General features: G+C 46.0%; 6 protein-coding genes across 9 annotated transcripts; 2 read left to right on the top strand and 4 right to left on the bottom strand.

The window, feature by feature from the left end:
* Positions 1 to 488: 488 nt before the first annotated feature.
* Positions 489 to 3,460, top strand: LOC106866025. Its single transcript, XM_014898524.2, has 2 exons — positions 489 to 2,351; positions 2,436 to 3,460. The coding sequence occupies exons 1-2, from the start codon at positions 750 to 752 to the stop codon at positions 2,997 to 2,999; spliced, it is 2,166 nt and encodes a 721-aa protein (XP_014754010.1). The 5' UTR covers positions 489 to 749; the 3' UTR covers positions 3,000 to 3,460.
* A 3,157-nt stretch (positions 3,461 to 6,617) lies between these two features.
* Positions 6,618 to 13,759, bottom strand: LOC100844671 (acyl-protein thioesterase 1 homolog 1). Of its 3 annotated transcripts, XM_024458953.1 has the most exons (13): positions 11,931 to 13,759; positions 11,428 to 11,539; positions 10,274 to 10,395; positions 10,142 to 10,184; positions 9,898 to 10,054; positions 9,703 to 9,814; positions 8,674 to 8,710; positions 8,452 to 8,521; positions 8,157 to 8,264; positions 7,570 to 7,720; positions 7,375 to 7,457; positions 7,187 to 7,280; positions 6,618 to 7,062 (listed from the first exon to the last, which is right to left on the bottom strand). In XM_024458953.1, exons 3-13 carry the CDS (start codon positions 10,279 to 10,281, stop codon positions 6,978 to 6,980), a joined length of 948 nt encoding a protein of 315 aa, XP_024314721.1. In that variant the 5' UTR covers positions 10,282 to 10,395; positions 11,428 to 11,539; positions 11,931 to 13,759; the 3' UTR covers positions 6,618 to 6,977. The 3 variants fall into 3 exon arrangements, with proteins under 3 accessions (XP_024314721.1, XP_024314720.1, XP_024314722.1); XM_024458952.1 differs by having other exon boundaries at positions 11,428 to 13,759; XM_024458954.1 differs by having other exon boundaries at positions 10,279 to 13,759.
* Positions 13,760 to 14,068: 309 nt separating this feature from the next.
* Positions 14,069 to 14,710, bottom strand: LOC104583083 (CCR4-NOT transcription complex subunit 8). Its single transcript, XM_010234798.1, has one exon. The coding sequence runs from the start codon at positions 14,708 to 14,710 to the stop codon at positions 14,069 to 14,071; it is 642 nt and encodes a 213-aa protein (XP_010233100.1).
* Positions 14,711 to 15,137: 427 nt separating this feature from the next.
* LOC104583082 lies at positions 15,138 to 15,983 on the top strand. The gene has a single exon (XM_010234797.3). It carries the CDS (start codon positions 15,472 to 15,474, stop codon positions 15,901 to 15,903), a length of 432 nt encoding a protein of 143 aa, XP_010233099.1. The 5' UTR covers positions 15,138 to 15,471; the 3' UTR covers positions 15,904 to 15,983.
* Positions 15,984 to 18,275: 2,292 nt separating this feature from the next.
* On the bottom strand, positions 18,276 to 23,477 carry LOC100824977 (paired amphipathic helix protein Sin3-like 5). Of its 2 annotated transcripts, XM_010232661.3 has the most exons (17): positions 23,367 to 23,477; positions 22,716 to 22,942; positions 22,466 to 22,649; positions 22,271 to 22,375; positions 22,005 to 22,136; positions 21,720 to 21,795; positions 21,284 to 21,438; positions 20,993 to 21,204; positions 20,752 to 20,858; positions 20,404 to 20,658; positions 19,948 to 20,252; positions 19,574 to 19,873; positions 19,375 to 19,433; positions 19,152 to 19,290; positions 18,890 to 18,991; positions 18,625 to 18,731; positions 18,276 to 18,540 (listed from the first exon to the last, which is right to left on the bottom strand). In XM_010232661.3, exons 2-17 carry the CDS (start codon positions 22,886 to 22,888, stop codon positions 18,471 to 18,473), a joined length of 2,481 nt encoding a protein of 826 aa, XP_010230963.1. In that variant the 5' UTR covers positions 22,889 to 22,942; positions 23,367 to 23,477; the 3' UTR covers positions 18,276 to 18,470. The 2 variants fall into 2 exon arrangements, with proteins under 2 accessions (XP_010230963.1, XP_014753954.1); XM_014898468.2 differs by lacking the exons at positions 18,276 to 18,540; positions 18,625 to 18,731; positions 18,890 to 18,991; positions 19,375 to 19,433.
* An 837-nt stretch (positions 23,478 to 24,314) lies between these two features.
* Positions 24,315 to 26,063, bottom strand: LOC100824674 (AAA-ATPase At3g50940). Its single transcript, XM_003565774.3, has one exon. The coding sequence runs from the start codon at positions 25,846 to 25,848 to the stop codon at positions 24,448 to 24,450; it is 1,401 nt and encodes a 466-aa protein (XP_003565822.1). The 5' UTR covers positions 25,849 to 26,063; the 3' UTR covers positions 24,315 to 24,447.
* Between the last annotated feature and the right edge of the window lie 948 nt (positions 26,064 to 27,011).

Below are 27,011 nucleotides of genomic sequence, written 5' to 3'. Positions count from 1 at the left end.
CCATAGGTAAGAAGAAACACATGAGAATGAATTCAACAACATACCATGAAAATCATCATATAGACATTATATGACTAGTGTACAACGTGCAAAGGATCCTGTATTGCTATCGTATCAGGCCAAAGGGACAGAACATACGCATGTACGACGTGCAATTAGAAGCCTAGGAGAAACCACACAGCTAATTAGTACTGTAATGCTTAGCAATGTACGGAGTACTAAATGGTAGGATAAATCATAATATCAGTACTCCTGTTAAACATACAAACAGTGCCTCCCAAGAGACAACACAGGCAAATCAGTCACGAGTAGGTGCTAACTTGAAATCTGCGCGGATCTTTCCTTGGAACCTTCAACCTTGTCATAACCCATGAAGAGATAAGCTAACTGAATTGCCACTGAATCGCCGACGGAACCCTAGTGAATCCGTGGGAATGGCGGCGCGCGGGGCGGCGGGGTAGTGGAAGAAGAGTGCAGGTCGTACCTGGGGGCTGGAGGGGAACCCCAATCGATGGGTGTATATGCGGCCGAACCGCCGAAGAAGGCCCGCCGCACCGCCACCATAGGCGATAAGATGAGAGAGCAAGAAGGGGAGGAGAAGACAGAAATACGCTTTCCAGAGGCGTATTTCCTTGGAAAGCGACAACTCAGAATCAAAATCAAATATCCCCCCTCTCCCCGCGACGCGAGTCCTCGCCCTTCTCCCTCGTCTCCGGTAAACTTTCTCGCCAAGTTTCCAGAGGATCGCCATGAATCTACCGCCCCGACCTCCCTTCCCCGCGTACGGGCGGAACTTCACGGCTGCGCCAGGGCCAGGCGGGCCGGTGCCGGGCTACGCCAGCTACGGCCAAGCCTCCGCCACCAATGCGGAGGGCACCACCTCCGTACATGGCCCCTCCTCCTCCTCCTCCTTTGGCACGGCGCCGGTGTACGGGCACGGGCACGCCGCGCCGGGCCACGTCCACGACGCGGGCGGCTTCAACCACGGCGCCTACTACAACCCGCGGAGCACCACGCCAGCGGCAGGATTCCCGCACGCCGCACCGGTCCGCGTCGCCGGCCAAGCGATCGTCCCCGGTTCCTACGGTAGCGGCCTCGCGCCCCACGGCGCGTACGGTCCCCAAGCCCACGCCCGCCACTTCGGGCCCCAAGGCCACGGCCAACTGCTCAACTCGTGCTCCTACGGTGGCGGCCTCGCGCCCCACGGCGCGTACGGCCCCCAAGCCCACGCCGGCCACGGCCAACTGCTCGAGCTCGACTCGAGCCCCTACGGTGGCGGGCTCGCGCCCCACGGCGCGTACGGCCCCCAAGCCCACGCCCACGCCCCCCAATTCGGGCCCCAGCTCCTCCTCTCCGATGGCGATGCCGATGCCGATGCCTACTTGCCTATGCCACCATTAGGTCTGATTGCTGATGTTGTGGTTCAGAGTATTTGGAGAGACAACAGTGATGAAGCTTTCGGAAGGATCAAGGAGATGCTCAAGCACAGAAGAAGACACCTCCACATCGCCCTTGACTTGGAGTACCTCGCCAGCGGCAGCACAGATGTTAAGTTTCGGCCAGTAAGCGCCATGGAATGGTACGGGCATCTTCAGGATTTTGTGAACAACGGACAGGTCGTGCAGCTAGGGATGGCCTTTGCCGTGCAGCCACTTCCAGGGGAACCCAGTGTTCCGGTTGCAGCCTATGAAATCAATTTCCAGATTGACTTGGAGCACGGAGATTTCAATTCAGCAGGAGTAGAATTCTTGAAGAAACAAGGACATAACCTGTTGATGCATCAGAAGCTTGGAATTCTTCCACAGATAGTGTATGCAGGGCTTTTATGCCATCTCCCTTTCGGACAGAGTGATGTGACATGGCTAGCTTATAACGGCGATCGAGACATCGCATTTATACTAAGACTGCTGCAATATGGAGGCTCCGGGATTCAGTTGCCATCGAGGCAAGGCACGTTTGGGTACCAAATGAGGCAGCAATTCCCTAAATACTTTGATGTCCGTGTGTTAGCTCAGCTCGTCAAGCCAGGCTGGAATGGCAAGCTGACGACGCTTGCCACCGAGGAATACCTGAATGTGGACAGGATAGGAGGCGAGCACTTCGCTGGTTCGGATGCGTTGCTCACCATGTCGTGCTTTGCTAAAATTCTCAAGGTTGCCCAGAGGGAAAGGATCAGGGCAAGAACAGGCTTGCTTTCAGGAGTGGAGGAGTTACACCTATCTATTCGGTGCAGCAGAGGAATTTTTGCATCAGACATTGTTCGCATGGAGATTCACAGAAAGAACTTTGATCAGGAATCCAATTTGATCTCTCAACTTATGTCTTGCAATTTCGATATTCTTGGTATTCAGGTATCGACAGTTCCCACGTCTTGTATTGTTTTGGTCCCATTTTATACTAGTACTCCATAAGCTTAAACTGTTCATCTCTTGTAGGTAATTGTACCTGGGCAGTGCAGTGGACATGTGAATCAACACTATCAATCCATCAAGTCTCACATTCGAGGGGTCACCAAGTTTGACGTGCAGATGGGTTTCATGAACAGTGAAGGGCGCCTCGGGTTTGGCAGGGTTTGGCTTTTTCACCTGGACATCGAACCCGGTGAAACACGTGTACATCCTCAGAGACTAGCCGCTCTTCTAGCATCTACCGGAGCTACTCATGTTGACACGACTACATTTCTGGCCTACCGAGGTGCCTACGGGATGGAAGTTCTTCTCCAGTCGTTCATACACCCTGGTGAGCTCCCGGTTCATTCGTGCTACTACGCGACTACTTTATCGACCTGGTTCCCAACTCTGTACGACATCTCTCTGCTTGCGGGCGTGTGCCCTGGAGTTGTTTGCACTGGCAACGAGACTGCTCTTGCTCAGGTTGCCGCGTGCCTCGGTGTTGATTCAGATGAGTGCGAAGTGGTGACAACACTGAGGTGCTACTTGAAGATAAGGGGACGGATTGGCTCTCTGCAGATGACTGGATTGACGCGCCAGCTAGAGTGAACCGTCTGTCGTGTACTTTTTTTTTTAGAGCATGTCTGTCACCTGTCACCTTAACATCTGGAAGATAAAGGCCACATTCGCTCCAAATATGCAGACTGTAAACACAACCACGTGCTCTGTATGTAGCATTCCTTCTAACCAAATCTCGAGCCCAAGAGGTTTTTCGGTTTCTGGATCTCTTACGGTTAGGGCTTGTGTTTGAAAGCAAAACTAGACGGATTGGCGCGCTCCGCGACGCCGTCGAGTGTGTCATGTCATCGATTTCGAGTAACTGTGCTGTTATGCATAGTTGTTGCGTCACTAAATGAAAAATGAAAGACTTTTTGATTTTTCTGTCCCGTCTGCTCTTGTTGTCAGGTGCCTAGAAGTGTGACATTGTGCCCAGACAAATTTGGCATTGAACATGTAATTATTATACGCAACATCAGGCCAACACAAAAAAAACGCTTTCCATCATAGTGGAGAGGCTAAGAGCCTAAGAAGAGTATACCCTCATATTTTGTTTATGCGCATAGCAGCCTAGCAGAAGACTTACTCTTCATTGGAGACAGAACCACCGCTGGGAGATAACTAAATCTAACATCATTTTGTATAACTAAGACTAAAGAAAAAATGTACTTTCCCAAAATTGACCTGAAACAAAAGAACTATCATTAGCCACCGAAATAATTTGAACCGATTACAAAACACAGGGGGAAATGGAAAGACATTGTGTTCCATGAAGCTAGTCAGAAGATGGCAGGAAGACAAGCAGCTAACACCGGGAGTGCAGTCTCCCATGAACCTATCATCATTTTTGAGATCTAAATCTTGTAACAGTTTCACAAGCCATCGAGCATAAAACGTAACAACGGACAAGCAACCGAGGACCACATAGGGTAGAACTATGAAAATGCTGCACCAAAAGAGAAAGGTGACGCCTGCACACTATGTTTCTACAACAACAAGAGGTAGTAGGCGATGGAGACGACAATAACACGAAATCACATCACCTATGTTCAGAAATGAACAGCCAAAATTTATGTAGCCAATAGTGCTAACCAGGGCACTGCATTTGCAAAATACATACGGCAAATAATCACAGGCAGGACATATTTAGATATAAACATCACAAACAAGTCAACTTGTTATTCTTATAGAATGCCGTGCCTGTTGCCTTAGATTTTAGACCTTGATAGTCTTGGGATAGTTTCATCTCAGGCCAACACTTCATACCTACACGTCCAAGAAGAGAATATCTCAATTTCCCATATTATTATTTCTATGATAACACCAAGGCCATCTTGAGTGACAGGGCCATACTAAATTAAAATGCAAATTAGAAAGGACTATAATCTTGTTTTGAGGCCATTTATGAACTATGAAGCCCAACACGACCAGGTGCAAAAATAGGGGTAGATGTGGACCAAAGCTCTAGTTAACCAAGACCTTAGCTACCTCTAGTGTGTAAGCGCCTAACTAATAAGAAATATCATCTGAACTGAATTATTGTAATAATTCCCAATTGAATGCATGACCATACTCATTTTTGTGAACATATATGAATACAAAAAGTTTGGTCACATTAATCAATATAGAATCCAGAAGCTAAATACCACAATCCAAAATTCTCATGCTGGTTCATTCCGATTAACCTCATGTAGGCTAAAAAAAGGAAGTCTCAATTGCCAATTTGATAGAACATGCATTTAGTCTTATCACTCCAAGTGTTCAAAACCAATGAAGAGTATCTCAGAATCAGTTCATGCCAAGCACTTGCTTTCGTATGTACCTAAAGCTCTTCTGAAAAAAAAAAGGGCCTTGAGCTCAGGGCCCGAGAGATGGTGCAATTTCTCATCGAATGCCCCTTCGGCAAACAGGTAATAGACAACAGATAGATACATAAAAGAAATACACTCTAAACTGTGGCTGTAGGCGTGAATCAGATCGCTAGTGATAGGTTAAGACAACAACTGTCTGAGAAAAAATCATGATAACTGGTCTCTCATATAAATAAGAAGTGTTCTGATGTTGTATAATTTCTAAATAAACTGACAACCATGTTCGACTGTAAACTTGTGCCTCCTATCTAGAGAACAGATGCAGTTTCAAATATGAGATATATCTCAGAGAGAAGTTGAAAAGGCAAATCTGACCGAACACACAAATTTTACCTCAACACTCTCAGAAATCCACATTGTACTATAAATTATGTGTCCAGCATTTAAAGTAAATTGCAGTTCAGGTCTAATGGGACTAAAATTAATATTAATTACACAATAAAAACAAGATATGAAAAACAACTAATTCACATTACAAGTAGTATTATCAGTTCATTCATAAGAGAAGTCCGTGAAATAAAAACATCATTGAGGCAAGATTGATTATGTGTTTGAATCAGTATAAAGTATGAACCTGAAATAGACTGTCTTTGACTATGTCCTTTTTTCTCCATTGGGCATTTACTTCCATGTGCTGTACTGCTCTTTTGATGTACATGTACGTAGCATAATAAATCTTCCATGCCGAATTGTGCATCTAGTTCTAGTTCTTCCTTCATCGATGCCAAATATGGATTTAAGACCTCAATTCAGGGTAGGGTAAGGTGTTCCCCGTCTCCAGAGCAGCCTCAACTAAATAAACACCTTGTTCAGCCCTGTTCACCTAATAAAGGATATATATATATAGTGTGTGTGTGTGTGGAAGGAGACAATACGCACACACCAGGGCTTCATCCTGATTAAGATTTTGAAAGCTCTGTTATGAGGATTTTATGGATTGGATGAACCTGCTGGGAAATGGCATTTGACAAGCAAACAGGACATCAAGTCAGCACAGAAAGACCTAAAAAATGGCTGTGAATAGCAGCCGATGAACTGAAATAAGCGTGAGAACAGCGGACCACCAGCCACACCGCCAACAGCGGGCGACAGCTGCGCACCACATTCGAAATGCAGCTGTGCGACAACGTGCTAAACCAGCACCTGCAGCCATGCAAATCAACGACCAAATGGAACCGAGCAAACCAAACGGTTAAGGAAGAACGGACAAGGCAACAATGAAACCGAAGCCGGCAACAGATCGAATCCCATACCAGACCGCTTCACGCCTAAACCACGGACACCCGGGAAAATCACGGGGCCGCAACAATCCGAGGGGGAAATCACGGGGCTCCACTGCTCCAGGAAGCCTCGAGCCTTCGAAAGCACAGAAATCACCAGACCAGGCCACCGCCCCAGCAGAAAGCACACAATGGAAAGCAAATCGTACACCAAGAGGGAAAAATGGAGAACAAACCTACAGCACGCACCGGCGAGACGGCCGTCGAGAACAGGGTCAGCAGCCGGCGGGGGAGCGGGGCAGTAGCCGCGAGCAAAGAGGAATCAGAAGAGGCCGTCCCACGCGGAAAGAAGAAGATGCAGGACGAAAGAGTCGGCCCCAGATAAGCCGACGAAGCCCAACACGTAGCCCCTAGAACCGACCATGCAACGCTATTACGACACGTAGCCAAAACGAACCGTCATAACGCCAACAAACTGACAAGCCGGCCCATAGAGCAGGGAACCCGGGCGAAGAAAGCGGCAAAGCGCTGAGAGGGCGAGAAACTGCCCAGCCGTACAGATTGTGGGGATTCTGCTGTGATGGGAGCACAATTTACAGTATGAATGTGATTACATGGTCAAAAAAATCTCGATAGTATACCCTATTATATATGGTAGTACAAAACAAGCACTACATTACATATTCTGATACACTAGTAGCACTCAATATTTAGTCTTTAGCTGTTTACCAGTTAACTCAGCACAGTACTAGATACTACTAGCTAGAACAAACTTGCAACAAAATTAAGGCACCCTGTAATTAAAGAGGATGTGCATGTACCTAGTTGTTACGCTCTGCTACCAAACCAGGATTCACCTCTCTATATATAGTTTGCACTCTGCTATATATGCTACTATTAGGAAAGCCCATCGCGTTTGCATGGAAGTTGTGTTCCGTTTAGCGGGACCGGTCGACCCCGAGCCTCGAGCTGAGCCATTTGCAGACATCGTCCATCTCTTCAGGGATAGTGTAGTGTCCCAGCCTGCAGCGACAGAGATGTTTCTTCACTGTGTTCAATGTTCATATAATCCGTGGGAAAGCAGAAAGGAAGATGAGTTTAATTTGTCAGGTGTCGTGTCGTGTATGCATGCAAGATCTGTATATACCCATTGTAGGACTTGAAAGTCAGATAGGAGAACCCCGATGAGCGCAGAAACTCAGTCGATCTCTCACCATTCTTGTAGGACACAACCTCATCCGCTGCAACATCAACACAGAAAATCAGTGATGAGTATATGGCAGCATCTTTGAGTTGCTCTGCTTGAACTAGCAGGCTTTGTTTGTTAATTGTTACCTCTGCCATGGCAGAGCAGGATGGGCAAGGAGGCAGCTCTTCTTGCTGACATGCTTGAACTCTCCATCTTGCCCCTCAGTGTCCTGAATGCATTCAAATTATATATCAGGAAACATTAAGAAACATCAAGGTTTTTGTTATTAGATTATGAGTGATTGAAAACAAGTACACGGTGTTTTGACAGATGAGTTGGACCTTGAGCAAGGTAGCCATCCACTGAGGCTGATAACTGCACTGAGCGTGATTGGGTAGGGGATACCAGTGCTGAATTTCCCATGAGCATAGCAAGCTGCCGAGTGCAGGGCCGCAGAGGCACCCATGCTGAACCCGCCAATCCCGAGCTTCACTGCATCCACAAGTAGTGAATATGAATGGGGGTGCACATTCAGTTAGCTGAATTCTACAAATTGTGCTGCTAGATAATCATCACACCAGGGATGCAATCAGGATCATGTTAGTTCAGATTTTTGCTCTACCAAATTTGGAGATTTGCTTATATACGCGAGATAAACGGGATATTCTTACACGACACACATTGGTATTTAAAAGATTGTAACGGAAAACATGTTGTGCCTTCTACTTTGATATATATTTCCTTAGATGTTCAGACACGTGTTTCTATGTTCATTTTTGGTACTATGGTTAACCGATCCAAAGTAAGATATAAATAGACTAATAAATTACAGATAAAGCTGTAATACTGGGATTAGCACTTGAACACCCCAGCTAGCAGCTCTCAAGGGTTAAATATACAGATCTTGTGTGATCCAGAAGGGTAGTACCGTCAGACGGCTCGGATGACAGTAGATTTGCTATGTGTGCAGCTGAAGCATCCAGCCCTTCTATGTCGTCGCGACCATCGACCGAAGTATCATCCATGACATCAAACCCTGTTTCGGTTCCATAAAAATGATGTTTAGCCCGTTTCAAAATTCACTGCTCACGGCTTGCTTGAAACACTACATGAGTTCAATAAAATACATGGTTCAATTCCCATAGCATTCATGCAAAATGCACATGTTTAAAACGGGGCCTCAAAAATGTGTAGCAGAGACATCCAAGGAAGAGGAAACCCACATGCAGTGCAGGGGAATCCGCCGAAAGCCGTGACAGGCCGGGTTGCTGCTGTGGGGCATATCCACTTGATCTACATGAGCAAATGTAAGCCTCAAGGTGAATATATATTATATACACTTGGTTGCAGTAGAAACCGATCTGCATGCCCAACCTATCAAAACATCCACTACTGTACTTTGTTTAGAATATTATGCGCTAAGTTGGGCGAGTATCTATGCTTACATTGGGCAAGGGAAGGGAATCCAGGAGCTGGGACCAGCTGAAAAATTGCAGAATGGACAAAATACATTTAGTTCACTGCATCAAGATTCAGGAATAGGATTGCAGCAGCAACAGGTAAAGATATTCCATTCCAGCTTGCAACAGATTATATGAACTGCACGTGCTGCCTAAATTAGTCCTTGGCTGGGGTCTTTTTATATTCCTACTTATTAGAAAGATGCCTATTTCCTTTTAGGTAGCCTTTTCTTTTTAACTAAAAAGCATACTTTCAGGCTTAATTTTTTAGATGCTTGGCTCCAGAAGCAAATGGTAGCAGTTAAGAACTCTATATAAGTGGATGACAAGACCAAGATACTCTAATCTATTGCCAAATCATAAACCTATCATAAATTATGTCATTCTTTATTTACGTGCTTTGCCCAGACAGGGTGATAGGAAATTTGGGATCTTGCATGAACCTACACTTGGGAAATATTTTATATATCATTTGCACACATCAAAGAAATATTTGACATTGCTCTCCACTTACTCAATGAAAAGTGAGAGCATTACAGATGTCCTTGAGAAGATAGTTAGGTGTGAAGTAGGACAAAGAAATCATTTAGTTTCTGAGTAAAGCAATACTAGGAATATACGCATGCAAAAAAGGAGGCCATGTCAATCATTAATTTCAAGCTAAAAGATGCAAGGGAATAAAGTGTTACATTGCGATTATCTAATCACAATCCTCTTTGGTTGTTTGACATGTGCGTGGTTTATGGCAGGTTATACATTTACACAACATACAGGCATATAGCATGCATGTTAAATGCCCGTTTTCGGAAAAAAAAAATAGCATTCATGTTGCATGGAGCAGTACCATGCATGTATCTTGTTTATCTTTTTTTCTTCCAAATTTGGTTAGGAAGTCTAATATTCAGTTAAGAGAACACGTAGGCGGTTAGATCGATACACTAGGATCAAAACCAGATGGGTGGGATTGATGTTTAATCTATCATCTGAGTAGGCAAAGTTTAGGAGAAGTGATACCTTGCACCATTGTCACCTAGCCCATGGAGCCACACAATGGTGGCTAGGTGTCGTCCCTTTGGCCTCACCACATAGCTCCTCCCGTACTCGACTCGACGACCACCCCTGCCACCTGAATCAATGGTAATTTTTGTCAAAGCCCGGCACTGATCTTTGGCCGTCCGTTATCAGGTAGATCAGAAGACGAAAATTGACCAGAAGAGCTGCTTCCATAATAGCTCATGATTTCTGTAGTATGTATTGATGCTTCTGGAGCTCTAGTACTAGTTTGTGTGCTCTCAAATGCATATATGAAGTATGAAGTCCACAGCCCCCATTTGGCTGTATTTATAGTGCAAGCCGAACTGAAGCCCTGAAGAAGGGAATATATGTTAAAACAATCCCTTGAATCTGCATCGATCACGCGACAGTGCGGTTTTTCTTTGTTTTGTTTTCTCACCGTGTGTGCTTGCTGCAGCTGTCTTGACTTGTGACAGGAGAATCTGGAAAGCTCTTTGGATTAGTAGGATAAAAAGATTTCCAAGGTATTGCTCTAGAAGTAAGAATCTGGCACAATGCTTACAGCCTTCACCTTACCATTTCATGCAAAGGTTAAGGATGCATATAGCACACAGGTTTTGATAAGATGCATCTTTGGCAGTCCCAAAGGAACCGAAATATACAAATGTCCATGAATTGGTGCGACTTGGTAAGCTGTACAAAATGGTAAGGAATAATAAGCACAACCAAAATTATTTCCTAGACATGCATGAAGCTTTGTTGCAGAAGCTCTTTTCTGAAGTATCATCTATCCATGGAATTCAGCAAAATCATTTCCGATGGTGGAATTTCGGTGCGGAAAGAATTGTATACCGCAACTTGGTTTCGGTATGCCGTCAGGGTACAACACCCCTATAAAGAATGGTAATATTGCTAGAAGTGCCTATCAAGTGGCAAGATACTAAATCAGCATGGATTAGGGAACCAAATCGGGCCCAAATGCAAGTCAACTTGCAGCATAAACGTGGTGCGTCCTCCATGAAACCATGGCGGTACAGATTCTCAAGACAGAAGTACACCAACATAACCGCTTAAAATGAAGTCGGTATATACACATCATATAGTGCTTCTTAATTACTCTCGATGGCTTACAAAAAATCATACTGGAAAGAATCTAAGCGTTAGTAATTCTCGTGATAAAATGACATAATCAGTTATTCTTAATTTCTTATACAATGTTTTACAATAGGTGTAAATATTAGACAAAATAGGAATAAATATTGCTGAAGAAGAGAACAGCAATCTTGTTCTTTCCTTTGAGGTTCCTTTTTCATAACCAACTTCTACTCTAGGTTTGCTTGGGAACAAAGGTGAGAACCTTTGCAAATATGTGCCGAGTTGCTTTCAGAAATATAATGCAGTTGATCCCTTCTCAACGGCAGAAATTTAAATGGTATTAAAAAAATACAAGCATAAATTGATCTTAATGAAATTTTACCTTTTCATACCAGACCAGAGTGATGCAAAGGTTTGCATCTGGTTTTTCTGGTGTGCTAACCCACTACATACAGCAAGAATCATATGCTCTTCCCTTTTCATTTTCTAATGATTGGGATGGGCAATGTGGGGGGCAGCTCAAGCTAAAATATGTGGTCTATATGCCATTTTTGTTCCTATCTAAGATGAGAAATTTGGGGCTACATCAAGCTACATGAAGCTATTTCTAGAGACAGGTTCATCAGCAACCTTGTAGTCTATGATTGTGCTGCGCCTTAAGAGTACCAGAAGCCTGCATATTCTTCCCTATTGCACATTTTTTCCGCTTCTTCTTGCACATGCCAGTGCCACATCCTTGCCCCTATGAAAAGTGAAGTTTCTATAAAGTAAAAAAAAACATTCTCGAAAAGACACACATACAAAATATCAGATTTGTCGTTTCTAAAAAAAGTATAGAGTTACAGAAGATATGAGAACAGTAAAATAATATTCTTCTTAAAATGTTATCTACATCACGCTTCATTTAGCTTTATATATCGACAGGCTAACTCCAATACTCCAATACACAATGTCAGTGGCAATTTGCATGTAGTATACTTACACTGTAACACCATAATATTTTACCCTTCCAAAATACTATGATATTTTGCCAGGCAAGAAATTTTCTGATTGAGCATGCGATTTGGTACAAGTCTTAATTCAGTTCCCACTAAGGCCAAATCACTGAAACAAAAGAGGTAGAGATTACTCACTGTGACATTGAGTCCACATCAAAGCCTTGGATCTTGACAGAAGTCAACTTCCAGAATGCAAGAGGGAATGTTGCAACATGAAAGATTGTGTCGTGGCCACCATTATCAGAGGAATTATGCCTTTTAAAGTAACTGGGGTATTCTGCATGCTTCTTATTGCATTGGCTGGTTTCTCTTGAAATGCTGAAGTAACGTCTACTTCCGTGCTTTCTACTTTGTACTGCTGATTGTTGATGTGCTTTAACTTTGTTCCTTTTAATTAAAATTTGGGTGTTTTTATGTCCATGTACATGCTGTTCTTTGATTCTATTTCCTATTGGATTTCTAAATTGTTCATATCTCAAAGTTGTGAGATGGAGCATCATTAAAAAAAAGGCGTAAAAAAATCCATGTATAACAGGGAAAAATGAACTCAGAGCTTGTCTATAGGCACTGAGTTCCTTTTTTTCACTTTGTGAGTGCTCTCTCAGTGTCAAGTGCCAACTGCACTGTTCTACTCTCAGTTTTCACCAGAAAAGGAAAGAGAAAACTACGGAAACTTAATTACCTCATAGCTCCGTGAGTACAGGACATCAGAAGGAATTCTGTTCTTAAGTGCATCATGCTGGCAAAACATCGAGAACAGAATAGAATACTTACGGTTGAGGAATTACGTTCTATTTCCGTATGTTTAAAGGAATGTGTACAGATTTGAGACATTTCTCGATTATTCAAAGTTCAGCATCGAAGTAACAAATGAATTTATCATACTACCAACTTAAATTCTCTCAAAAAACACCATGTTTACAGCAAGTAGATGGATGCATCATTCACATCACTCTATCAACAGAGAGAAGTTGTGCAAGGTGCTTAAGGAACATCGTGTGTTCTAGACACTCAGTTTTTCAGGCAGGAAAATCTCAGTTATTTCCTGCTATTCTGATATCCTGAATGCCAAAACACGCTCAGAGTTGATAGAGCGGAAGAATCAAAACATTATCTTTTTTGATGTGGCCTACAGGTATATATGGTAGAGTTATTAGTGTGAGAATGTCAATGCATAGATGTCAAAGTCAAAGCACGGGAAAAGTGGGGGCTATGAAAAGAGGATGATCGAAGAGCTATAATATTTGGCAAAGAAACCATAGTTCTTTCATAGGGAAAGCTTGAAATTCCATGCTTGTGTGTCCTTGTGATCGCTGCAGATAATTTCTAATTGCTGATTCACCATTATCTTGCACAATCTATCATTCGCTTTAAGCTTTAGCATGGAACAAACATTGTTCTGATGTTTCCTGTTTCCTTTTTCTTTTACGAGAAATCAATTCCGGGTGATTATGTTCTAAAGCAAATACCAGAAGAATATTTTGTTCATGTTAAGTAACATTAGCAGGACCAAGTAACATTAACACAGCAAAAGTAATGTGTTTGAAGTGGTCTATGTTTCAAACAAAACTTGCTGCCATGTTCAGCTTCTAGTAAAGAGCTCAAACTAAATTCAAATGAGACAAAGTAAAAACTTGCATGATTTATTGATCATGCCAAGATTTGAGCTGACCATGATATGTTTCCGCATAGCCGTTTACAAGTCACTCAGAATACATAACATTAGGAAATATTGTAAATCTAGGGAACTCAATTCAATGCACGATTCAGAATGCTACATGGCAGATGAGAAAAGTCTGCATGTTAAATTATGGCCTTCAGAATCTTAAGATGCTTCAGAAAAGGATTTAGTTGGGCAACAAACCTAGATTTGGTAGACGATGGTATAATAGCCTAGCCAAGAATTCAAGATTGAAATATATTGCTCATGGTATAATGTCTGTTTCCAGAGTTTCTAATTCTACATGCCCTGCATACATACTCAATAGGTGTCACTCGGTTAATTAGGAGATGCAGCAGGGATAGCGCAGCCGTTAAAAGTCTGTCAGTGAATCACTCTGAAAACCAAAAGACTGGAGGGAACAGAAAATGTGTCACTATTTGTTGTGTATTTTAGAGCAGTTGAATTTTAGGCAGCAAATCAATATCAAAGGAGACTATATACAAAGTGGGACAAATTGTTCGTTTTATCATATCAACCAACTGACCCAAGATAAACAAGGAAATACTAATAGCATAATAACTTAACAAGAAAATACCAATGGAATCCTCTTTTACACAAGTAGGTAACAACGCGTCTTTTGCAAATATGCCTCGTCGTGGCCATTCTGGCGAAGCATCTCCCTCACCCTCCTTTTTCTCTCCAGGAGCTCCGCCCTCCACCGCTTGTATGTGACTAAACGGGGATCGTCGGCGGCGCCCAGGCCCGACAGGAAGGCGTTGTACCCTACCATGAGGTCCAACTGCCGCTTCCTGGCCAGAGCAAGGAAGCGAGCAAACAAGGAGGAGGGGGCTCCGGCGTCAAAGAGCGGCGGCTCCATGTCCTCGGCGGTGGACCACTCCGCCAGCACCTTGAGGTCGTACAGGTTCGGGAAGAAGACGTTGCAGAGGTGCAGGAACCTATGGCGGTCGGGCGGGAGGGCGCCGCCGTTGAGGTGCCTGACCACGTACGCCAGGTCGCGGGCGCCGTCCATGGTGACCCAGGTGCCTTGGGGCACCGCGGCCCGGCTGCAGGAATACAGGGCCTGGCACACGCGGTACGGGTCGGCGCCGGCGCCGGCGCCCGAGTGGAAGTGGAACCGCCAGATGCGGCCGCCTAGGGCTAGCTCGCCGTCTATGTTGAGGAGGGCCAGGGCCAGCTGCGCGGACCGCACGCGGTCCACGCTGGCGATGACCGCCTGGTAGCTGCTCTCCATATTGTCCGGCGGCGGCGAGGAGGGGACGGCGGCGGCGGCATCCTCCTGCTGCTGGGATGTGGCGAGGGCCGCGATGGGGAAGGCGCGGACGAAGGCGCGGAGGAGATACAGCTCTTCCTCCTCGTTGTGGGCCCACACGTCCACCACCCGCATCTTGCCGCCGCCGGCGGCGGATTTAGCAGGCGGCGCCGACATGCTCGTAAAAATCTCGCCTTCCTCCCTTCCGCTGCTCTGCTCGGGCCCGAGAATCCCTTATTTATCTGCCAGTCAACTACAGTAATCTCTCAAATTTGTCGATCTGTCTATAAATATGAATCGGAGGGCTCTCCCCAGTCCAATTTGGAACGGAAACGGATTTGGGGCCGTCCACGGCGCAAGGCAGGCCGGCCTACGGATTAGAATTCTAGTACAACTACTGTACTATTTTGGTTACGATTCAACTTCACAAAAATTGGCAAGCAAAGCATACAACTCTTTGACTTCACAAAAATCGCCGGGCTCAGTTGGGCTGCGGCCTGCTTCCACCGAACGGGCCGTGTAATTGGGCTGCGGCCTGCTTACACCAAACGGGCCATGGAACTACTTTAAGGGAAGCTCGGTCAGTCAAAGCCCCCCCGAAGTTCCCGCGCTAGCTCGCTCGCGGATCCAGATAAGTGGGACCATTAACTGCTGTCACTCACTCACTCCTTCTTCCTCACTCGATCGCATGCAACACAGCTCCACTGGTTCCACTCTAGATCAGAACTGTACTGCTTGCGTCCATGGCGGTGCACGGGAGAACGGCGACGAGCTACGCGGGGCAGCTGGCGGGGCGGGTGTCGAGCCTGGTGGCCCGCTGCTCCCGCGCCACGCGCCGCCTCCTCCGCCGCAACCGCCTCCGCACCGCCTACGGCAGCAGCAGGAGGTCCTCGACGGCGACTACGGCAGCAAGCGTGGCGCCGCGGCCGGCGGCGGCCATGGACACCGGCGGCAAGAAGGGCAACTTCGTCGACGTGGACGACGGCGAGGGGATCTGGCGGCGGGCGATCCTGATGGGTGGCCGGTGTCAGCCGCTGGACTTCGCCGGGGCGATCCACTACGACAGCTTCGGCCGCCGCCTCGACCGCCCGCCGACGACGCCCCGGTCGGCGTCCTCGCTCTCCTGCCGATCCTCCGACAGCCTCGCCACATACCTCGACACCCCCCAGCTCTGATAATGGACGCCTCTGCTGCTGCATTTTTGTTTCTTCTTCTTCTTCTAGCTTCAGCTGATCGATCAGATTCTGTCGCGTGATTTGCTTCCTTTGATGATGAGCTCTGTGCAAATTAATTAAGTTTTGTATGCATGCGCATGGTTAATTAGCCTGCCACTAGATTATTATTCATTCTGATTCAGGTCTCCACAATAAGATTAGAGATTACAAATTCAAGCCCGAATTCCTCCACATTCTTTTGATCGACAATGCAACTCGATCCTAGCTTAATTGGAATGGACAAACTGAATTCCCAACTGTTTGTTTGCCGGCCGTTAGATCTCTCCATCACAAACTGACAATTAATCTATCTCAATGTGCTTTCTTCTTACGTCGATCGAAAACAGGGTTAGCTGACAAATAAGTTGCCACTAGATTGTGACACCAAAGACGTACGTACATGTATATTCTTCTGAATTACGCCAGGCTAGCTCCTCAAGCAACGACGATACCAAATGCATGATGTTGAGATATATGTCGAATATGTGTACGAGTAGGGTTACAGTTGGACTTGGATTAGCAGAGGGTTAGGTGTTGGAGTCGAACACGTGTAACCCGGGCCTAATATATAAAGGCACCGCGGGTAGCCCAAAAAGATCATGACAACATAATAGCAATAGACTCGCGGGGGAGCCAGCGCCTAGAGTGGCCGGTGTTGCGGCGTTGGGGGAAGGAGCGCCCGTAGTCATGCCCCGAGGATGTAGCCTTCGGCCGAACCTCGTTAACAAATATCGTGCCTCGGTGTCATCCTTGATCGTGCATCCGCCGGATTTCGTAACAAGTGGTATCAGAGCGAGGTTAAGGGGATGCAGAAGATCTTGTGGGATGTGTGAGAATCATACTCGACGGGCGCCACGGAACGTCCAATGCGGTGCAAGGTGGAGCATGACGGCGATCGGATTTGCGATCGGTGGAGTCGGACACTTCAGGCAGGCGGCCTGAACCGTTCGATGGGCTGCAGTTGGCAAGGATCAACCAGGCGTGGTGATCGGGCCGACACAGTGGCCGGGAAGACGTCGCGGATCGGACGACGGCTTCGGCTCGCGATCAGACCGGTGACCAGACGCAAGGACGACCGGATAGATCGGGGCGGGATGCATCGCGGTATAGCGGTGGATCGGGTGTAGCACAGGGCGGCATGGGGGACGAGTTGTGTCGACGATGTAGGTGGCCAGGGTGCAAAACGGATTTGTGCATATAATTTGCAAAGGGTGCGACTTTTACAAAGTGCTGGCGGCTGCGTGCTCGTGCAGCAGGTGACAGACACCAGAGTTTCGTCGGACGAGGCTGCGGAAGATGGATTGAAAATCTGAGTAAGAGTTCTACTGCATACGTGTAAAGACGGCGGCACACAAGGATTTTTGTTCGCAGGTTTCGTTTGAATCGACGGAAGGAAAGTCATCGGCGTGGGCATAGAATAAAGGAAGGATTTGCATGCAAGACTAGTTTGGCTCGGATTCCAAGAAGAAAAAGAAAAAGACATGCTGTGAGAGTACTAATCGGATTGGAATTCAAGTAGTGAAGAAACGGAAGAAAACTTGCATGTATATGTATGTTAGGCCTTCACGTGTAATGTTGTTCTGGTCGGGTTCAAAGGAAAAAGGCAAAGGACATAAGGACAAGGGAGGCCAGGTGCGGGACGTCTGATTCCAGGATTGATAGCAAGGGGGTCAGGAGCAGGTGCCGGGAGGCCGACGGACCGCATGCGTCGCAGCGTGGGCAGAAGCCGAGGCCCAGTCTGTGCGGCGAGGCGTCGCAGATATATGTCGAATATGTGTACGAGTAGAATTACAGTTGGACTTGGATTAGCAGATGGTTAGGTGTTGGAGTCGAACACGTGTAACCCGGGCCTAATATATAAAGGCACCATGAGTAGTCCAAAAAAATCATGACAACATAATAGCAATAGTCTCGCAGGGGGAGCCGACGGTTTTGTGCCGACGCCCAGGGTGGCCGGTGTTGCGGCATCATGGGGGAGGAGCGCCCGTAGTCATGCACCGGGATGTAGGATTCAGCCCAACCTCGTTAACAAATATCGTGCCTCGGTGCCATCCTTGATCATGCATCCGCCGGATTTCGTAACATATGATATTTATGTTCTTGTGTGTTGACTAGAGCTTTATATTCGGCACTTGATCTTGATACTGTTGCTAGCTCTTGTTATACCAAGTTTGACTCGAGAAATACTAAGAAACCTCCGCTACATCTTCTATCAACCTAGCAGCTAGCCGGCCCAATTTGCATCTGAGAAGGCAGTAACACCATCAACGGAAGACGGATTTACATCAAGTCCTGTTCTGGCCGTATGATCGATTCACATATGTAATAATGTATTTTGCAGCAGTCCAATAAATTGATGTGGGTGCATTATGCAAATATTGACAGACTTTATTGACCGACAAAGAAATATCTGGCCTTCTAAGGGTCAACATCTATCATAAAAAATTGCATTTGGTGCTATCTAACATGTTATACTACACAACAAGGTATACATAGAGATATACAGCAACCATGCATTTACTAATCAACTACGAGTTTGAATCCTTTATTCCAAGCTGAGAGCAACTCCCTGGGCAGTTCTCCAACTTGCGTTTTTTCCTGCAACAATTTGCATCGTGTTAGACTACAGGAAACGAGCTGAAATCAGTAGGGATTTATACTCCTTTTTCAAAGGGTCACTACCTTCTCTGAAAATGGCGTGACGTCAGTTTTCCAGTATCATCAATGGAAGCTTTCTCTTGCTCCTCCCGATCATGCTTCAGCAGCCCATTTGATTGCTGGGTTGGTGACTGGGAGAAAGCACATGCATCAATTGATATAAATGTGAAATAGACCTAAGAATGTACTTTGCATCTATATATGTCCTGATGAACGGGGTGAAATTTGTTATAACAAAACACCCTGGTGGTAACTGGCAAGTAAAATATAACAAGGATTGCATAATTACACTTTGATGTTGCGGCAATATTTTGGGTTGAATTGGTCTTCTTAATTTCTCAAGGAACTGAAGAAGCGAGTTGTCTTGATCACTTGAAGAAAGTATGCAAAGCTGCAAATAAACAGAAGTAACTGTATTACGCGTGCCCAAGAATCTGAGGCGAACAAATAATGTTAACTCAACGAATTTATAATGATCTAATCATAGAGAAAGACAAGACATTTAAATGCATAGATCATATAATCATAATCACACGTTCGATTTAGATTACCTGCTTGGTGACTCGCTTTATCACTTTATCCAGAGTGAAAAGTTCGAAGGACTTTGGCCCAAGAAATTTCAGACAGAAGTCTTCAAAATTGCAATTGTCAATAGAGTGATCAAGCAGTCTGCAGAGTTTCTCCTTAAATCTGCACCATTCAAAGAAAATGTTGTGAATAAAAAAAACCCTCCAATGGCGAGGACTGAACAATTCACAGCATCCTGGACATTACTCTTCATATAGATCGCTGGTACATAAATTTCTCGCAGTTTGTAGTCTCTCGTATAAAATCTGCCATATAAGGAATGCATAAAAAAATTACAATGCAGGGACGAATCATGGCAGTTTGTGGAAAAGATGCTTAGTTTGTTGACTTGCCAACAAAAAAAAAAGAAATTACAGGGAGCAAGGTAAAAGTAAATCCTGAATACCTGGTAAAGCCTGCAGAGCACCATGAGAGAACAACAAGCACCTCCTTTCACACCACGCGATTTAGCTGTTCTTCTGGAGTGCTGCCTTGATTCATGCTGCGATTCAGGCTCATTCCCGTGGTCACAAGTACTAGGTCGGGAAGTATCAGTTGCCAGACATCGAAAGCTCAATCCATCTCCAACAGATGCAGAAACATCACTACTTGTTGGTTCTTTAGCGGGTATGAACTCACCCTCCTCGATCTCCGCATCAAAAACATCATGCGAAGAACTACAATCGATGGAGTTTTTCCCACCACTCTGAAACGAAAATTAACAGAGTGCAGGTTAGTTTAACTTGACGTGGATAATGAACAGATTATTTCCTGCTATACCTTGGGAGTTAAAGAAAGCTTGTGAGCAGGTGAATCATTGGGAATGCTACCAAGGAAATCTTTTTTGATACCACAATCTTCACAAGCCTCTTTGTGAGCTACAGTTTCCTTCAAGTAGTCTGGCCATTGACAATTAGCCGAAAGAAATGGATGTACTAGTTTTGTCCAAGTCATCATCTGCTTCTCATCAGAAGCGCATGCAGAGGAAATGATACTGCTTATGTCCTCATGCATCACAGGATTAGCATATTCATCTGCAACATTCAACCTCGTTTTATTGATTTCTTTGGCTTCAACCAGCAAAGCTGCAAGAGAGACACGTGCATCAATGGTTAAGAAGGAAAAAAATGCAAGACTTTCTTGAATCCATTGCTTAATGTAGGATCTAGGCTTAGCAGGGCCTAATAGAGTATTACAGGTAATGTTATTTTTGGGAAGAGTGAAAGTTCAAACTACCTTTTTGGCTCATCCTCTTTGTATCCAATATTTTGAAAGAGGGGCCATGATGATCTAGCGATTTGTAGTAATTTTTGGCAATAACCTGTGAGCGTGTCTTATGCAAACATAAACGTGCCTCCGACAAATCTTCAACCTTCTGATTTAAACGAGAAAGTAGAACAGCAAGAGCAGCACTAGTGTTCTTACTCTCCAACAAACAATAATGATCGTAATCATCATTATATAGTTTTTGAATGCACTTCCGGTGTAGAGCTTTGCACAAGAAAAAAAGGCAAAAATAAATTAAGTTTAATAACTGAACAAAGAGGCTTATTCTAAACATTCTGGGCAGTGTATCGTTCTTACGAGATAGATGTTCATTAATCTTCAAATCTCTGTCAACATGCTGTTGGAGATTTGAAATAAAGTCAGCAGTCTCACTAAACCAATGCAACAGCATGTCACTCTCAAACCTTAAATAAAACACAACCGTGAATCATCTTAAATTAATAAAAAGGAAGTTACGAAAACCATTGATTATCCCCCGATAGCTGAAGGAATGAAACAAAGGCTGAACATCAAAACAAATCAGGAACTGGGTACTTACATTTCCTCTTCACATGCCGAAATTGTTGATTCAAATTTATTTTCAATTTTGGGCTTACAGCTATCCGATTCCTCACACCCAGCAGATGATTCATTTTTAGTTTTGCACTTAGAGCCATCTGATCGCTCACTCCCAGATGTGCTACAAACCAAACAATCATTGAAAATAGACCTTCCCAGTTCGGTCTGGTAGCTTGATTGAAGAGTTATACACTGCGATTGAGGACGAGTAGGTTTGAATTAGTTGTGCCAGTAATTTACATGAGGAGCTCATAAGTTTGTGGGAATTTACATTATCTGGTAGCAGGTAATAGCTACGAGTGTAACGTTTGCAGTTAGTGATGTCTGCCTTTGGGGGAAATTCCTTTTCTCTTGAGGGAATCCAGTCTGGCAAGGGCTCAACCTTGTCTTCCTCGCCCTCTTCGGCACAAGGCGGTTCTTCATAACCTATCAGAGGTGAGTACATGTATTAAATTACTGAACCTGCTGTAGACTGCATCTTATTATTTCATTTCTAAAGATCAGATCTAGCAAAATATATTGATGTATTTCTCAATAGCTAGGGCGGCACACTTCAAAATAATAGCGATTGCAAACAACATTTTCAGCCGTATTATTAAGAAAGGTTGACGAATGTTTGTGTCTGGTCTTCGTAGGTGATTGTCAAAGCCAAGAACCTAAGGCGTGCTTTGTGTTCAGAGCAGAAGGAATATTAAACTTCGGCGCACCTTCTTCGCTATCATCATCTTCCATAAGGATACTATCCAAGTTGTGATAAGCATCTGGAGTAATGCTTGAAATGGCCTGCAAAGGAGAACCGATGAGATGATTATGTCACATATATAGGTTCATATAATAGACAAGAACAATGATGTAAATTTTGATGAGAAAAGTCTCATAAACATTGCAACCAACAGCAACGTGATATGATAAAAACTGACTGATATATAAGCCATTTCATATGAACAGCGTGTGCTATGGTAAATAATGATATGAGCTATGTGATATGTTACCTCGCCCACTCGACCAGGCTTCAGATTTCTGCAGGACTCCTCATCTGGCAGAGCAACATTTGGGCGAGGTGGCAGATAAACTTTTATAAACTCATCTAGTAACTCGGGACAGTTACTCAAGCATTTCTTCACCTACAAAGTACAAACACAAAGAATTACTATGAATCAGCCCTGATACTTCCAGTCTATGTTTTTTAACCATTCTTCCATCCAATCTTTTGCTGAGAAATAAATAAGTATACAATTACTGAAGAATTAACAAGTACATTATGGAAAACATCTGCAACGGTCATGGTCCCTCCTTGCTTTCTGTATGCTAGCAAGGTCTTGATAATAGCGGCATACTCCTCGTTAGTGATGTCAGGGTTTCTCTGCAGGCATAAAGTAAAGATCAAGTTAACAACCACCGGCACAAAATAAGCACCCGCAAGAGGATCGATGATGAGAATTTTCTCGAGCACCTTCAGTCTCTGAATGAAATCTAATGGATTTTCCATCCGGATAGCATTGTCCTTGAAGGGGCTATGGCCTTGTGTAAAGTAGATGAAGCCCTGCATGACTTCAGGCTGGCCCTGGAATAGCTCCATGACCGTCTCTTTGTAGCTTTCGACGGAGATATTCCTGATTTCACCGTCAGGATCGACACTGCAGTTGGAAAATCTCAGATAAGCTAGAAGCTAGGAGGCAATGCAGTCGGAAAATCTCACATACCTCCTTTTCCAAATCTCAGTCATGGTCTTGACAAACTCGTCGTACACGTCACGAGGCAGGCTCTGCCTAGCAAGTACCAAGCACTGTCGAGTCTCTGCCATGTACGACTTCTTCCCCCTTTCGGATCGAACGTCGCCACCGTCGGAGGCCGCCTCATCAGCGGACGACGCCATTTCTGTTTCGGCCTCTGCCGCTCCACTGATAGGTCCAGGAAAAGTCACAAACACCTGCACAGCACAAACGAGGATGCATACAAGTTGATGTGACATGATCTGATCGAGAGTACCAAAACCTAACCTGGCCATCGAGTTAAGCAACTGAAAAATTGGGCACCGTGAACTCAAGTAAACCTCCTCCGTACCGGGTTCTGTGTCAAGCAGCTAGCCACGGCGGCGGCGGCGGCGGCCATGTCCTCCGCCACCGAAACTACTCCCCCCCAGCGAAACATAAAATCGAACCCTTGAAAGTCATCAGGGAACTACTCCCGACCTTTTACCAGCGCCCAGCGGATTAAACCTAAGCGACCACACCGGCCGATTTCCCCCCGCCCGCCGCCCGCGGCGACCGGCGCCGGAGACGAAGGGCGCGGAGACGTACGGGAAGGAAATTCAAATGCGCGCGGGACGATTAAACTGGAGATTGATTACGTACCTACGGGCGGCAGCGCCTGGGCAGTCGCTTCTCTGGTTCTAGACCGACGGACGGCGTCGGCGACGGTGGCGATGGCGACGCGGCCGAGGGAAAGGGGGGGAAGAGAGATCGATCGATAGATAAGCGAGAGAGGGAGAAGAGAGTATTTAAGCGAGGGCCTCGAGACCGACGAGGACACTGAGGCTCTTGGGACTCATGGGCTTAGGCTTGCTTCCTTTCGACTTGGGCCTGCCACCGAAGCCCATGTTGCCAACCGGGCGGTAAGAAGGGCCCCGTAAGCCCAGTTCTAAACGGCGTCCGGCTGTCTCTGCTTTGCTCGCCGGCGGTTTGCCGGTCCAGTACGGCGCCAGACCGCCTGTTTTCTTTTTTTAGAAACAAGAAGGTTGTAAAACTTGTGTTTGTCAGAGTCAGGCCAGGTTTCTTTTTTTTTGCGGGCAAGAGTCAGGCCAGGTTTTGGATACTACTTTAAAAAAAAGGTTTTGGATACTTCATTCTTTATTTATTTTCTCTGGAGAAACGGCTGTTTACTGTAAGTTTGGGAAAGACTAGAGAGAAGGCAATTGTAAATTTGTGATTAAGATTGAGATTGCTTAGTGTAAGTATAATAGATAGACCCGGTAGACATTGGTCAGCACTATATATATTGTTGGGATCATGTGTTTGCAAGAGCTCTACTCGAAATTTGCTACAAGCTTCAGCTGAGGGAAGATGTTGTTTTCATCAGCTAGCTAGCAGGAGCAGTGGAGGGTTGCTGCCTTGTGTTCCCAATTTGCTAGCAGAACCGAGTTCAGAAAGGTGCCTTCGTTGCAATATGCAATTGAAAATGATGTAACTAATGGTAACAGCAACTAGCCTGGCTCCTCGCAAAAAAGAAAAAACAACAACTAGCCTGGAATGTTGCCAAGGTGTAGCATATAGCCAGTGGCTTAATAAAATTGCTCTGTAATTTAGCACTGTTTCCTTCTAGCAAGACCTTTTTTTAACAGAAGGGATTGTTCCAATAATCTTAGAAACCATGACATGAAACAAAAAAAATTTGTACTGACAAATATGGTACTCCGTAGGAAATGTCTTCTATAATTCATTCTTTGCTCTCACCACCTTCCATCCTCTTCCCCTCAATGAACTCAAGAAGGTCCCGGAACGCGGCATCGGCGCCGTCGTTCCTCATCAAGACCTCGGCGACCTCCGCCGGCGTGACCGGCACCTCCTCCAGCAGCCGCTCGATCTCCGGAAACATGTCATGGTCCTCCACGGAGTGGTAGTTCCCGGCCAGGACCCGGAACGACTCCGGCGTGCAGAACCCCATGTGGACGTGCACGTCCATCCTGCCCGGCCGGAGCAGCGCCGGGTCGAGCCGCTCTTTATGGTTGGTGGTGAAGACGACGATCCTCTCCTCCCCCGTCGTCGACCACAGCCCGTCCACGAAGTTGAGCAGCCCCGACAGCGTCACCTTCCCCCCGCCGCCGTCTTCGTCCTCGTCTCCGGCGCCGGCATCGCGGTGGTTACGGAGTGCGCCGCCGCCGTTGACGACGACGCTGCTGCTGCGGTCGATGTCCTCGATTAGGAGGATGGACCGGTTGGCGACGCCGACGAGGAGGCGGCGGAGGTCGGAGTTGGAGGAGACGGCGGGGAGCTCGAGGTCGTAGACGTCGAACCTGAGGTGGTTGGCCATGGCGGCCACCAGGCTCGACTTGCCGGTCCCCGGCGGGCCATGGAGGAGGTACCCCCGCTTCCACGCCCGCCCGGTCTTCGCGTAGTGGTCCCTGCGAGTGACGAAGCGGTCGAGGTCGGCGATGATGGAGCGCTTGTGGGCGGCGGGCATGGCGAGCGTGGCGAACGTCGACGGGTGCCGCAGGTCGACGGCGGCCCACGCGTCGTACTCCACCATGTGCATCTTGAGCGCCCTGTTCTTGGACCGGATCTCGTCGGCGGCGGAGATTATGTGGGGGATGTAGGAGCTCAGGGCTTTCTCCGTGTGCTTCTTGTGGAAGGTGAGCTCCAAGGATTTGGTCGGGGCGTGGCCGCCGTGGCCGCCATGGCCGGATTTGGTGTGGGGATTGTTGGTGTTGGCGCCGGGGTTGGGGGAGACGAGGAGGCGCCAGGTGTAGGAGACGCCGTCGTGGGAGTCGGTGGTCTGCTCGCCGAGGTCTATGGTGACCACCGTGGCGCCGGCGCCGGCGCCGGAGGAGGAGGAGTCCTCGAGGCGGGTGGCGCGGAGGCGGCGGGCGGTGGCGGAGACGGAGGAGGAGGAGGAGCTGAGGTAGGAGCGGGCGGCGTCGAAGAGGCGGTTGGGGGAGAGGCCGTCGGTCTCGTCGATGACGACGACGCGGCGGGGGGAGAGACGGGCGAGGAAGGAGCGGGCGGCGGCGGAGGCCATGTCACGGAGCTCGTACGCGGCGCCGAGCGCCATGGCCGTCCCCGCCGCCGTCGCCAGCACCGTCAGGTACTCCCTGCAAGAGTAAGACGATGACGACGACATTGCTGAGATGGTTTCTTCTTCTTCTTCGAGATCGGCTTCTTCTTTCTTCTAGCTTCCTCTCGATCTTCGGTGAGCTCACAATTTCGTGTTCCACAAGAAGCTAGCTTAACTCCTCTCAAAAGAGACAAAGAAGCGCCCGTAATGTAATAAGAACTCTACTCGAAATTCTGCTTCTTCTTTTGGAACACGAAATTCTGAGCTCTACTCGATCTTCTGCTGTTCAAAATTTATTACTCCGTATTATAAGAACTCTTTTTTTTAATAACTTATTGTAATGAGAACTCTATGTTTCTTCTCTTTTGTTGAGAAAATAAACTGGCCCGTGGGCCACAAGGCCACTTGCGTAGTGCTAAGATTTGTTTTCTATTTCTCTCGAAATTATCAGAGTATGTTTTTCTTTTTGCAATAGGCTCGGCTGTTTGGGCTGAAGTAAACCAAACAGCCCATTAGAGGAGTACCGGGAGTGGTTAATGGGCTGCAAAATAGTCTTTCACTGTGAAACAAACAAGGCCTTGGAGAATGGACTGTGGGCCGTAAGAAGCCCATTTAGGCTATGTCACAAATAAAATAAAATCCAGCACGTCTTTCAAGCCACTATGGTAAAAATAATCTGGCATCCCGTGCTTTGCTGTATCACAAATAAAATAAAATCCATAGATAAAAATGACGATGCATTAATATTTAGGCTATGTACCAATAACATTGAAGCATGGTGATACCCTTTGGTAGATTCGAACTATAAAACCAAGCTCACTAAAAATTGAGAGGAGAAACAACATTAGAAAATGAGGAGAGGAACTGATTATTGATTGATTTCTTAACTCACTCACGAGTTTGACGGACCAGCTTATTAGACGCAAAAAGAGAAGGATCGTAAAGAAATGAATAGACAAACACCAAATCTAAACTTTATAAGTAAAAAAAATGGTTCACATTTATCCGTCATTCTATCATTATTACAAAGCTAATTACTCCGTAATCCGTACTAATCTATTGATGACTAATTAATTGTGCAGGTACTAGTACTAGCCCAACTTTAAAATCCAGGACAAGGACGCCCACCGTTTGAGGCTAAAAGGAGACACGCCACACGTTTTGCTCTTTCACACCCCAAAAATAAAGCCTTTTGCTTGTGCTCTAATCAGAGTTGCAATGCTAATCCA

The sequence above is a fragment of the Brachypodium distachyon genome, chromosome 2 (assembly GCF_000005505.3).
Source record: "Brachypodium distachyon strain Bd21 chromosome 2, Brachypodium_distachyon_v3.0, whole genome shotgun sequence".
In the NCBI taxonomy this organism is placed as follows: domain Eukaryota; kingdom Viridiplantae; phylum Streptophyta; class Magnoliopsida; order Poales; family Poaceae; genus Brachypodium; species Brachypodium distachyon.
Note: the sequence above shows the minus strand (reverse complement) of the source record. Positions and strands in the feature narration are given on the sequence as shown.

Coding starts and splice junctions, on each gene's coding strand:
- LOC104583082 (XM_010234797.3), top strand. CDS start 15,472: ATGGCGGTGCACGGGAGAACGGCGACGAGCTACGCGGGGCAGCTGGCG.
- LOC100824977 (XM_010232661.3), bottom strand. CDS start 22,888: ATGGCGTCGTCCGCTGATGAGGCGGCCTCCGACGGTGGCGACGTTCGA. Junction 22,376..22,465: donor ATTTCATTCAGAGACTGAAG/GTGCTCGAGAAA, acceptor TTATGCCTGCAG/AGAAACCCTGACATCACTAA. Junction 20,253..20,403: donor AAAGAGGATGAGCCAAAAAG/GTAGTTTGAACT, acceptor TCTCTCTTGCAG/CTTTGCTGGTTGAAGCCAAA.
- LOC100824674 (XM_003565774.3), bottom strand. CDS start 25,848: ATGTCGTCGTCATCGTCTTACTCTTGCAGGGAGTACCTGACGGTGCTG.
- LOC106866025 (XM_014898524.2), top strand. CDS start 750: ATGAATCTACCGCCCCGACCTCCCTTCCCCGCGTACGGGCGGAACTTC. Junction 2,352..2,435: donor TCGATATTCTTGGTATTCAG/GTATCGACAGTT, acceptor CATCTCTTGTAG/GTAATTGTACCTGGGCAGTG.
- LOC104583083 (XM_010234798.1), bottom strand. CDS start 14,710: ATGGAGAGCAGCTACCAGGCGGTCATCGCCAGCGTGGACCGCGTGCGG.
- LOC100844671 (XM_024458952.1), bottom strand. Junction 8,711..9,702: donor CTAGGTGACAATGGTGCAAG/GTATCACTTCTC, acceptor GCAATTTTTCAG/CTGGTCCCAGCTCCTGGATT. Junction 7,721..8,156: donor GTCATCCGAGCCGTCTGACG/GTACTACCCTTC, acceptor TTGTGGATGCAG/TGAAGCTCGGGATTGGCGGG.